Below are 12,920 nucleotides of genomic sequence, written 5' to 3'. Positions count from 1 at the left end.
CTTCCCCTCTCCCAGGGGAGAGAATGATGACAGCGTTCTGTGGAGGAAGGTTTCTGTACCTCTGCAGAACTGGCTGTACGTTTCCTCATCCATCCACCAGGATGAGATCCGTGCAAATGGAGCTCACATTTTCTTAGCTCACGCCTCTCTACCCCCGTTCCGAGGCCAGACGCCTCTGAGCCCGTCCCTTCCTGGGAAAGCAACACCGCTCCTGTAGCGGCAGGTGAAACAGCAGCCCTTCGTTCTATTTCATTGCCTAGGACAAAGTCACTGTCACTTACATTATGTAGAGCTTTCATATGCCTGTCCTACACCCATCATTAAGTGTGACCCTGCTCAGTGACAGATGGACGTCCAAGTTGTCACAGTATTTCCTGCCTTGTACGTAACGACACACAAAAAATAAATTTAGGATCGACAAAAATGCAACTTCTCAAAACATTTCGTGAGTTGAACAATGTTCTGTGCCAAATGCATCTAGGTTATAGATTTTAATTACAGTACCGTCAAAAAATAAAATTATCTCTGATTTTCTTTCCAAAGACAGCTCCCAGGAGAAGCAAAACTCTTCTCTCAAGTGATATCCATGTGGAAAGAAATAATGTTAAAAGTACAAAACAAACTAGATGTTTTGCAAGTAGCCACCTCTACGGGAGTTCTTGAAACTCTGCAAAATTGCAATGTATCTCTTGGATATATAAAGAAAAGCCTTGAGGTAAAACGATAAGTCCCGAGGCGGAGAACCACTAGCCTACAAAATGTAGTGTAATGCGCTATGAAAACCAGTTCTGGTGCAGATCTTCTTGACTCTGGCTGCCAGCAATAGTTCAAACTCTCACCATCTGTCTGTGTGCTCGATGAAAATACTATTGAAAGGGAAAATACTATTGAAAGGGACCAATCTAAATGACCTTCAGCAAAGTATCGGGGGTTTTGTTTTTTAAGATTTTCTTTATTTTTAGACGGAGGGGAATGGAAGGAGAAAGAGGGAGAGAAGCATCAATGTGTGGTTACCTGTCACATGCCCCCAACTGGGGACCTGGCCCACAACCCAGGCATGTACCCTGACTGGGAATCGAACCAGCGACCCTTTGGTTCTCAGGGTGGCACTCAGTCCACTGAGCCACAGCAGCCAGGGCAAGTGTCAGATTTTTACGAGCCTCGTTTCCCTTACCTTTAAATTGGGATCGATGGACGGCAGGGCCGACCGGAAGGGGCTGTGTGCTGAAGGAGACGAGCACAGGAGCCGGCACACAGGAAGTGCTCAGGGAACGTCACTCAGATGAGCACTACTGTTATTGCTGTGATAAAATCAGCAAAAGCTGAATATTTTGGTGATTTTTAAAACATTATATCATTGATTTTATAAATTCCTACATCAGAGCCTTAAGTTGTCAGCTGCACATATAGGTCCTTCAAATACCAGGCTTCAATAGTCGAGATTTATGGCAAACGTATGCACCTCGCTTCAGAAGCCGAGGTGTTTTCCAAACCCGGGCCTCTGCTCCCCAGTGCACACAGGCCTCAGTGGTCCCCCCGACTCCTCCGGAGTGCCCGCAGCGCGAGACCGCCTGCAGGAAGTTCTCTGCCCAGGAGGACGCTCCGCTGCCCAAATCCTGGATCTGGGGCGGGCACGGGGGCTGCACCCGGCGTGATCTGGCTCCCAATGACCAGTTTACACAGCGGTCATGGAGATGCGCTTTCTAATTGTTTCTAGCGTATCTCTGGGCTGTTACCACGCATCATTACCAACCAGTAATCTTCTGTTCATCCCTGTCCCGGGCACCTGTGTTACACCAGGCGCTGCTGCTAGATCCTGGGGCTGCAAAGAGAAAGGACACATTCCTTACTGTTACAGAACTCAGGGTCTACTGCAGGCAACAAAAATGGTGAAGACACATTACATGGTGGTGTGTGCTGGGCTGGATGGTGTGACCACGTGAAGGAGAAATTAATCCTGCCTGGGAGAAGTGATCGCTGGCTTGGGTCTTGAAAGAAATGCGTGGGTGGGAGGAGGATCCGGAGCCAGGGGAAGAGTACAGACGTGGCGCCGTCAGCAGGTTCGGCACCTCCTGGCGTCGTAAACAGGACGGTACCAACGGAGCTTGGGCTGCAAACTGCAAAGCGTGAAAGATGGGATTCTCCAGGGGAGCAGGGGACCGACGATGAAGGGCCTGGGGTATCACCGTGAGTCTTGAATTTACCGAGTAGCCACTGAAGGATTTTAAGCAAGAGGGTGAAATGATTTAATTTAACAAATATCCCCCAAGCCCTGGCTGGCGTAGCCCAGTGGATTGAGCACAGGCTGGGAACCAAAGTGTCCCAGGTTCGATTCCCAGCGAGGGTACATGCCTGGGTTGCAGGCCACGGCCCCCAGCAACCGCACATTGATGTCTCTCTCTCTCTCTCCCCCTCCCCATCCCTTCCCTCCCTAAAAAATAAATAAATAAATAAAATCTTTAAAAAAATAAATTAAAAATATCCCCCAGTACGGAAGCACTGAATGTGTATAGATTGGTGGCAGTGAGGACAGACAGGAAGAAACCAGTTGATTTGTGATTTGGGGTGGGGGGGCAAACGAGGCTGTGATTAAACATACTCTGAACCGCACTGCTTTCGATTCCGGACAGGACTACCTCGAAATTAAAAGGATGATGTTCCCCAGATTTTACTTTCTCAGCAACGCTGAGCTGCTTCATATTCTAGCTGAGAGCCGAAATCCGGAGTCTGTCCAGGTAATATTCTTATTCTTTGCTCAGCAATGTTATTTCCCAGCCGGGTCAGAATTTTGTAGTGGCGTGACTGACATTTGTTCCTGGCCCACAGCCTTACCTGGTGAAATGCTTTGAAAATATAAAGCGCCTGCTGATATGGAAACAAGAAGTCGGCCCCCCGGCGGTGGTCATGCTCATATCCGCGGAAGGAGAGACGCTCGTGCTGCCCAAGTACGCGATGCATCTTACACGCCAAGCGTTTAGACTCCGTTAAAACTTTCGTTAAAACCTCCGCTCGGAAAATTTCTCATCTGGCAGACAAGTTTGCTGAGCAGACTCTCTCTTCAGAGATAATACACTTAAGTGCAATCTTACTTTCCGTGCCTATATTGATTGACGTTATCCCGAAGGCCAACGCGAGGTTTTGTTGCTTGAACACGAGAAGGAGACCTGCTCCGGGTTGCTGGCCGGGCTCCCGCGGATGCATACGCCCGTGACCCCGGCTTGTGCCCATGACCCCGGCTTCGGCCCAAGTGGCTCCCAGGCAGTTGTAACAGGCGAGGTCCTCCCGCCGCGCTGGTCCCCTTTGCCGGCCGTGGCGACGGCTCGCTGACTTTGGCACACGGCTCTGGGTGTGAACTGGCTTTTAAAAAAGGCTGTGCGCAAGTCTTCCCTCCCACCAAAGCCCCCAGCTGGGCCCAGATCTAGGGTTCCTGTCTAGAAGATCTGATGAGGAATCCAAAAGTGTTTTGTAATCTAATTTATCTAGTTTGTAAATTCATGTTTAATGGAGCCTCTTCTGTAAATTCATGGTTTTGAGGTCAACTAAGTGACTAAGTGACTTTTTTTTTTTGCATGGTTTTCCAAATTGAGATCTAGAGAAAGCAAAAGATGTTATAGAGTTATAGTCCTTTGGCCTATGAAGATTGTAAGTGTAGAAAGCTTAGCCCACTGGCTTATCAAAGGACTGTCTCAGGGACTTTTTTTTCCATTACAGGAAAATTCGTGTGAGAAATGCTGTAGAGCAGTGGCTGGTAAACGTAGAGAAAAGCATGTTCGATGTGCTGAAAAAGTAAGTACAGTGGTCAGATCCTTACAGTATTATATACATAAATTGAAACTTGGTTCATTATCTACTAATCTACGTGGGAACTACGCAGAGAAATGCACGGAGTCGAGTCCCGTCCTGTTTTGATAGAACGCGATGACAAAGCAATCATTTCGATGGTGTGAATGCAGTTTGAGGGCATGACCGGGCACGACATTCAGCTTTTGTAGGCTCCGAGATTCTTCGGGGCCTGACACCTGGCCGGACCTGTCGGCTTCCCCGAGACGCAGCGCCCCGCGGGCCCCCACCAGCAGCCCCTTCCGGGCCGCGTTTCCGCCCACTTCCGTTTCCCGGCTTCGCATGCTCGCCCCGCCCCCTTCACTGTCATCCTTTTCACGTTCGCGTCCGTCAGTGCTCGCTGTTTCTCGTAAACCTGACCACAGCAGTCTTCGGCATTTCTAGTTCTTTACTGTTGGTCACAGGAAAGCTCTTGGCCCCGAAGTTTTAATGCCTGTATTTGTTAATATTACCCTAAATACCCACCCAGGGTTCCCATTATAATTACAATTAATTTTGAAAGCTAAATACAGTCCTTTACCATTAAAATTCATCTGGGATTCCAGCCTGAGTACTGACTCAGGATTGTAGGAATTATTTTAAATACTGACTTTGTCATTGGTAGTAGTAGAAATTCTAGGCTGACAGGTGCCATCTCCTGGTTTCATACAGTTTTTCCACCCTGGAATCCCGCCAGCCCCATTGGAGAAACGCAGATGATGTTAAGGAGGAATTCAAGGGATGTGAATTGTGCATGAGTTAAGGCTCTCTTCATGCTCTTTGGTCCCGTACGCCTAAACTAGGACAAAAAACCAGAGACCCTGTAGGGAAGTTCCCCTGTGGTCTTGCGCTTGATCGTGAAATGGGCATGATCGATGATGAGATAGAAACAACACAAACCATGCCTTTTTGTTTGCAGGTTTGTGAAGCAAGGGGTTGAGGACTGGAGCCAGCAGCCCTTCGCCCTGTGGGCGGTGTCTCATCCCGGACAAGTGGCGCTCACTGTGGTAGGCTGATGCCGCGCCGGTGCACCTGCACCTCACTGTGGCTCCGTGGCCAAGGGTGCAACGGTTTAGGGATAACCCATTAGGAAGGGGGCTCATGTTATGTAGCTTGCTTTGACATGCATCAAGAATCAAGATGGACAGATGGACAGATGTGTGATAAAGTAAAGGCAGCAAGAAGTTAATTGTAAAATAGAGGTGGTGGGCATATAGGTATTCATTTCATAATTCCCTCTAACTTTTCCAGTTTAAAATGTTCCTAGTAAAGCGTTGAATAAAAATAAACCATCGGTTATTTTCCCAGGGACATCACTGTATGGTGCTGTATTAGTTTTCAGCTCCTGTCCTTAAAATGTTACTGCAGCCCTAGCATGAGTGGCCCAGCGGATTGAGTGCTGCCCTGAGAACCAAAGGGTTGCCTGTTCGATTCGCAGTCAGGGCACATGCCTGGGTTGCAGGCCAGGTCCCCAGTAGGGGGCACATGAGAGGTGACCACACATTGACGTTTCTCTCCCTCTCTCCTTCCCTTCCCCTCTCTCTAAAAATAAATTAAAAGGTTATTACAAACTTAGTTGCTTAAAACAAGGCAATGGATTATCTTACAGTTTACAGGTTAGAGGAACACAGGCCCCCCAGGACTTAAATCAAGGTGTCAGCAGGGCTGGATTCCTTTCTGGGGGCCTCTAGGGGAGACTCCGTTCCCTGGGCTTTCCCGGCTTCCAGCGGCCACGGGCGTCCCTGGGCTGGGGCCTCTTCCTTCGCCTGCAGGGCTGGTGGTGTCGCAACCCTGCAGCCCTCTGCAGCAGTCCCATCTCCCCCTGCTAACAGGCAGAACAGGTCTGCAGTTTTAAGGGTGCATGTGATGACACGGCCCATTCAAATGACCTGTAAGCCTCTGACCTGTGCCCCTACATTCGCTTCCAGGTCAGTCTGACATCAATCCAGTAGCCTTCTCATACATAAGAGCTCTGCTGTGTATGAGGAGAGTGTGAACAAATGGGTCAGATAACCACATTTGTATAAAGTTTCTGAAACTATGGTTACCATTTTCTAGGGATAGTACTTCTAAGTTCAGCTGAGGAAACACTACGAATTTCATCTTGGAGTGTTCGACCATTACAGCTGTCCCCAGGTCACCACTTAACCTAGCGATTAAGATACAGCATTTAGAAATTATAAATATCGGTGATAAGTATATTCCACTCGGTAATGACTGAGGCCCTCGTTCATCAAAATTCAGTCTCTAACTCTCAAGTACGTGCAAATGTGCAAGCTCGCTTTTACACGCGCACAGGTGCACTCCCACACACACACCCCCCGCACATACGTGTCATGAAAACATCTCATTTATAACATTTATGCTCCAGCTGTCGTGTTCGCATCTTACTTTCTCAGAGCCTGATCATGTTTTACAACGACTGTGTCACGAGTTTTGGGAGCTCTCACCCTCGAGAGGAGCTGGAAAGGGCCCTGGAGAGGATCCTGGGCCGTCTGCAGGAGACCGCCGAGCTGGTGGTGCTGGGCTCTGGCAACACGCGGACGAAGACGGCGCTCGGGGCACTGCTCACCCTGCACGTGCACTGCAGGGACGTGGTGAGGGGTTTGCTGCTCAAGAGTATCTTCAGTGCAGAGGACTTCGAGTGGACGAGGTAGGCAGATGTCCGCCACAACTCGACAACGTGAAATAATTTCCCGCACCTGTAGGTAAATTAACTCTCTGCCACACACTCTGTCACGCCTGAATTTCCATTTTCTGGGGTGTGCGGAAATTCTAAGCAAACAGAAAAATCGATGTTCCTTGATCGAAAAGCCACAGCTTTTGACGGGTGGCCCCTGCTGTAAATGAAAGATCTTTTAATCGAGCCACAGAGCAAAAGCTTACAAAGACACAAAAGGCAAAGAGAAGGGAGCCTGAGCACACCACCACCGACAGCCCCCCAGCCAGCCGCGTGCCACAGCGAGGCCGCTCTCTCGCGGGGAAGAGCACTCGTGCTCGTGGTCTCCCGGGTTCTCATCCCGATGGGCGGCATGGTCCTTCTGAACCACCCATCGCTTTTCACTTGGCTTTCCTTCTAATTTGTCATTTTCGTCATGTTTCCGCAGTTGAAAAAAAACTAAAAGTGATTTTTGCCCGCCATAACATGAGCATTTAAAACACTGTTTTCAGGAATTTGCAATACAAATGGAATGACAAACAGAAGCTGTGCTGTGTGTCTCAAGGCGAGACCAGCTTCACCTACGGCTACGAGTACCTGGGCTGCACCCCGCGCCTGGTGGTCACGCCCCTCACCGACAGGTGCTGGCTGACTCTCACCGGAGCTCTGCGCCTGAATCTCGGAGGCTGCCTCTCCGGGCCGGCGGGCACAGGGAAAACCTCGAGCATCAAAGATCTAGCAAAAGTGAGTGGTTTTGTTTCCAAAGCAGAGACCTTTTTTAGAGTCACAAACTTGAATGGTACCTTAAATTTACACCCCATCTGTCGTTAAGCTGTCCGTGGCAGTTAACGGGCACATTCATTTGTCCGTACAGTTTGTGGGTCGGTTTTTGGACGGCTGACGTCCGTTGGGGTTGGGGCCTCAGCCAGCCACGGATGCCCTGTGCTTGCCTGGAACACCGTTATACCGACCCACGGACCCGGAGTGGCAGGTTTGCCCTCCTCCCCTTCCTGTAGGGGGACTCCCTTACCTGGAACCCCACGCATGGATCTTGGCCTCGTCTCGGTGACTGATGTGTGAGTAAGTGTGAGTGTGAGTGTGACAGAGATAAGAGGTAGAAGCAACTGGTGAAAGGATCTACTCTGACTTCACCGGAGTGCTTTTCTCTTACCTTTACTTGTTTGATGTGTTTAAAAACATGACCTCAGCGCTCCATGTGCTAGCCATCTAACCTGTAACAGTGCGTGTGCGTTTTCACTGAAGTGGGTTTTGTGAATTTTTTAATTTGGCACGTAATTCATCTTTAATTGGAAACGTTTTCTCCAAAGATTAAGACATGTTATTATTACTCTGGATGTTTTAACATTAGCATTTTGTGTCATAAAGCAAGAAATATATTTACATACTATTTTCTTCCAGTCCTTAGGTAAACATTGTGTGGTCTTCAACTGTTTTGAGGATTTGGATTATAAGGTAAAACTTACATACTCAGGTAAAAATATTGTACGCATAAAAGAAATAATTCATTGAGGATTGAAAGGCCAAGAAAAATATCTTAGAGATACATTAAGTATTAATAGAACTATAAATATTATTAACAATTTAAACTAGTCGCATAGAAATTTAGAATGTAATATAAACTTAAAACATTATACATTTTGCTTTTATTCTGCTGAGCTACTTCTCAAGACTATTGTTTTCCAACTTTTTGTTGGGGGATCTTTCCAAACAAAATCTAATATGAAACATAAATATATCAAAAATTAAGAGTATCGTTTTATTTTATATGTTCTAATCCTGTACATTAATTTACTTAAAAAGGCAAATCATTAAGAGCAATGAGTCTGTTAAGATTAACACAAAAATTTGAGTCCGGGTTTGCATAAATGATGACAACTTTCCGTCGGCCTTGTTTTGTTGGGCTTCCACATTATCTAAGATATATCTTGTGACAGTCTAAATCTTTATTAAAATTTCATGTACCCTGCCTGCCGCAAACTTACCTGGAGTTTCAGAACACTGTCCTCTGCACGGTGAGTCCCAGCCTTTCCCATCTGAGTGCTGCCATTTCGTCTGCGGGTCAGAGCGCATTACGTCTGAGATCCGGCGTTTCCGGTTTGTGCTCGCTCAGCATATTCAATAAACATAAAGGAGCCGGTCAAACGAAGACACCTCGGAGGGTCCCTTCTCCGGAAGGACACTGCCTTCGGGGGAGGGAGGCTCTTGCTTGCTGAGCAAAAACTTCAGGGGAAAGCAAAAAACCTAGTAATCAAGATAAATAATATTTTTAATGCAGTGTTTTTAGAATTGCAATGAATGCCCAAACACCCCATGATAAGCAAAATATTAAACACTGAAAGACAAATTCTGACTCCTGCGGCGGAGGAAAAACCAGCTCTGTCTCGGGGGCCTAAGGGCCCCCCTCTCAGCCACCCCTGGCGAAAGCTCCCAGTTGTCCACAGGCGCCATTTGGCCTGAGGGTGTTTTCGTGGGTTTTGTTGGTTTCTGTTTTAGCTGCCAACATTTGCAGATCAGTAGATTTTGGCCCAGACTTTCAGCCTCTCCAGGGTTACTGAGACCTGCCCGGCCACCCTGTACCGTCCTAGCTGAGTAGCAGCTGCCTGCCTTGGCCGGGCCCACTGCAGACTGGCCTGGGATCCGCCTTGTGCCTTGCTTTGGGCCTGCCTCACCAACCCCCACGACCCACCAGCGCCTGCCATGGGCCCTCGAGCCTTGTCGCAACCCAGGACAAGGAGAGCCTTCCTTCAGACACTGTGCAGCCGTCCACCAGAGAGTTGTGGAGACTTCAGGACAGAGCAGGGCTCTGCAGTGAACGCATGTGGCTTTGGGGAGTGGGGGCCGGGGGCCAAGCTGTGCCAGCGTCAGCTGGGGCCCCACCTCGATGGCCCCGTCAGCGTATTTGGCTTTTATCAGACACAGTTGCCCAAGTCTGAGCAGACCTACTGAAATAACTAACAGCGTTTGCTTGGTTTGGGTAAAATGGGGAGAAAGTGCAAAAACTAACCCCCTGCTCAGATTTTTGCCTTCACAGTAATCTCCACAATCTCTTTACTTTTGTTTAAGATCATGGGGAAATTCTTCTTCGGGCTGGTGCAGTCAGGAGCCTGGTGCTGTTTCGACGAGCTCAACCGCATCGACGTGGAGGTCCTCTCGGTGGTCGCCTCGCAGATCCACGCGATCAAGGCCGCCAAGGACAGCTACTCCGTCCGGTACTGCGGGCGCGTGCGTGCCCTGGGCTGCGGGTGCGGGCCACATGACCCTTTAGTTCACTACTGTTGAGTAGATTATTGTTATTAATAATTTGTGTCTACGAGGAGCATCTGGGGGCATCTACACGCAGAACAAGAGGGCTGGCACTTCCTCCAAATGCTTTCTTTGCTCGGCAAACGTGAAAAAATATTTGAGTTTAAATTTTCTCGGTACCTTTTCATCTTATGCTGTTTCATTCGAAGAAATCAATGTGGGGTTTTTTTGTAACTATACATCTTTTTAAAAAGAAAAATTATACTAGCCACATCCCCAAAGCCCTCTCTTAATCCAATACTCTGGATTAATATACTTTAATTCAAAAGCCTTGTAATAATAATAATATTTGTCAGGACTGCTAATGTTTACTAATCCAAAAAGAAATATTTTTCTCTTCAGAGACACTCAGGAACTCACATGATTAACTTTGTGGGCAGAACTGGCTTTGTGGGCATATAGTGTCCATCACGATCTGATATTTCTAACTCAAGCTAATGGACACTCGCTTCCAGCTTTACGTCAAGGGCTTTGTTCAAACCGTTAGAGCCTCACAAGCCCGATTGTGAGTGGGGTCACAGGACCCACATTTTACCACTTCTTCACCCCATCGCAGCCTCCGCAGAGTTGCCCTCGGCCGTGTCCAGGAGACCTCGGGTTTTGTCCCAGCCGCGCCCCCTTCCCTGTCCTGACCACCCCTGTCAGTATCAGCCGTCCATGAACTCACTGCATGATCCCTCCCCACCGTCTCTCTCCCCGGGCCAACATCGGGACACTGATGTCCATGCAGAGGGTTCTCTCTCACGGGCTCCCCAACTTATTTAATTGGGGTGTCCCATGCTGAAGCAGGAGCCCTACGCAGTGGCCTCTCCGTGCCCCACGGTGCCACCCGGGCAGGGCTCTGCCCCACGGTGCTCCTTGGGTCCTCTCTCTGGGTGAGCCGCTGCACTCTGAGAGTGCGTTCCAGCCCCAGGCCCCCGCCAAACCTCAGACACCTTCACACATGGTCAAATCATCAGAACCCCGGCAGGACTGACAATTTCAGCTTAAAATGAGCCTCTTATTTCCCGTCTCATCATTGTTCTTTTCCGGCATTCTGGGCCTTGGTTTGTAACGTGACATAGCCTTCAGAAAGCTCCCAAACTCAGTTATAGTCTTAACATACTTTGAGTTAAGAAAACAGTTCTCTTAGTGATAAATATTATGATGTCTTGTAGGTTTGTACTGGAAGGAAGAGAGATTCGTATCAATTTGTCTTGTGCAATATTTGTCACCATGAACTATGCGTAAGTGTCAGTTAATGGTCAGTACAAGTGGACACAAGCCAAAACACTTCGCTTAAGTCTTAACCGTAGATGGAGTTGCTGACATCATGTGTCTGTCATTCACCCCCCCACCCCCCACCGGTCTGCACCCTCTGCTGCCCACACTGTTTGTGAATAGCGATTCTCTCCACTTGCCCATGTGCCTGATCTCACAGCCTCTGAATGAGGGTCAGCAATTTGTCGCAAAGAATATGCACAGAAAAGCCGATGAGGACAGCAGAAAGCATGAGAGTGTGGTGGTTCCAGGGGTGAAGGCTGGGCAGATTCATAAACATCTGTTGCTGAAGTGTTAGGACGATGGCCCAGGGAACCACACGGAAGGAACGTGAGGTGAATCGTGGGAGCGTGCTGGGGACCAACTCGGTTCCTGGGGAAAAGGGTATATGCTTGTGTCTCCTCTCCTGCGGCACCCTTGGAGCTGCCGGCCAAGGCGGGGAAGTCATATCATAGGGAAGGCTTCTCTGCCCGCACCCCACCTCCATTCCGTTGGACTCCCCCGATCCAGGAAGACACAGTGCAGATGGTGGAGATGCTCTTGTCACCTGCCCACAACTCCCTTGCAATCCAGGCTGCTCTGAGCTGTGCATCACCCCCCCACCGAAGTGGAACTCCAGCCAGCACTCACGGGGGAGGTCCAACATCGCATGCAAGGGGCCCCTTCCACCGATCCCAAGGGACAGATCGATCAGCTCCAGCTTGAGCTACATCACCAAATTCAGGACCTTAAACAATCTACTGACAGGAGGTCATTCAGACCCTGTGCGACAACTTACAATGGCTCCATCCAAGGACTTGGTTTGAAAGACTGAATTTGTGTGTCTGGGTCATGGGGGCTATAGGATGCCTCCTAGTCATTGTGGTCTTCTGCACCTTGAAATGCATATGCAAATTGTTTTCCAGGGATGTATACATGAAGGGCAAGTAGCAGGCTTCATCAGACTTACCACCATGTCTGACATAACAAACAAAAATGAGGGGAGGAAGCTGGGTGACGTCCTACCTGGTTTCAGGGACTGTGGCCTCATTAACGGACGAAAGGGTCCCACGGCTAGAGCTGGGTGAGAAGGCCTTGGGGCATGAGCCACAAAGGAGACAGAACATTTCCTCCTGGCAAGAGCACAGCCCCTGCCTCCCTCACCTCCCCCTGCTTGGCCCAGGTGGATAACTGGTTAGCCAGTGACAGGTAAGACCCCTCAAAGGCGGAGGGGCAACCTAAGACAGGCACAGTCTCAATGGGCCATTGGGGAAGGACTTTGGGGTCTACAGAGAAGGGGCAGAAGGACCCTCACCCCTCGGCTTTGTCATAGCCTGAGTCCTCGGTCTCTTGGACCGTAAAGGTCTCCTGGTCTCTTGGCTGCTTTGCTCACCCCGCCTGAGTCAGCCTGAGAACAATGCCGGAGGCAGCTGCGGCCTTGTGCCGGGATGAACGGCTCCGGGGGCAAGTCTGGCCTGAAACGTACATTTCGTCCTCTGAAGCCCGCTCTGCCTAGCATAGCCCTGTTGATCGCAGCGGCTCCCGTGCTTTTGGTCGTGCCGCCATAACAAACCAGAAAGGGGGACATGTTGGGGACCGCTCTGTGTGGTTTCGGAGATTGCAGCCCCTCGAGAGCAGGCTCTGAAAGGGGCTGGTAAGTCTCCCTGGAGAACCAGGTAACACAGGGGGCAGACATGACCCAGCTCTAACACCGAGGGTTCCCGTGGGAATCGGGCCTGATAAATACATTGCATCCTTTGAAGCTCGTTCTGCTTTGTATCGTCCTGCCAATATAAACCGGATGTTTAAGTTCAAGGCATAAGGAGTGAACTCCTTATTCCATGAAACACGTCTTAAAGACCCTCTGGTGTCAGCAGGA

At 49.2% G+C, this 12,920-nt stretch overlaps 1 protein-coding gene across 1 annotated transcript in view; it reads left to right on the top strand.

The window, feature by feature from the left end:
• The window catches only part of DNAH14 (dynein axonemal heavy chain 14), a 174,992-nt gene that overhangs the window by 60,818 nt on the left and 101,254 nt on the right, over positions 1-12,920 (top strand). The window contains exons 21-30 of the mRNA XM_045859402.1: positions 544-715; positions 2,631-2,735; positions 2,827-2,945; positions 3,712-3,786; positions 4,739-4,826; positions 6,219-6,472; positions 6,991-7,222; positions 7,898-7,951; positions 9,563-9,708; positions 10,960-11,028. Coding sequence (XP_045715358.1) covers positions 544-715; positions 2,631-2,735; positions 2,827-2,945; positions 3,712-3,786; positions 4,739-4,826; positions 6,219-6,472; positions 6,991-7,222; positions 7,898-7,951; positions 9,563-9,708; positions 10,960-11,028 — 1,314 coding nt within the window. The remainder of the gene's footprint in view (positions 1-543; positions 716-2,630; positions 2,736-2,826; positions 2,946-3,711; positions 3,787-4,738; positions 4,827-6,218; positions 6,473-6,990; positions 7,223-7,897; positions 7,952-9,562; positions 9,709-10,959; positions 11,029-12,920) is intronic.

Source organism: Phyllostomus hastatus, unplaced genomic scaffold (assembly GCF_019186645.2).
Source record: "Phyllostomus hastatus isolate PE091 unplaced genomic scaffold, TTU_PhHast_1.1 phas_contig_148, whole genome shotgun sequence".
Taxonomy (NCBI): domain Eukaryota; kingdom Metazoa; phylum Chordata; class Mammalia; order Chiroptera; family Phyllostomidae; genus Phyllostomus; species Phyllostomus hastatus.
Note: the sequence above shows the minus strand (reverse complement) of the source record. Positions and strands in the feature narration are given on the sequence as shown.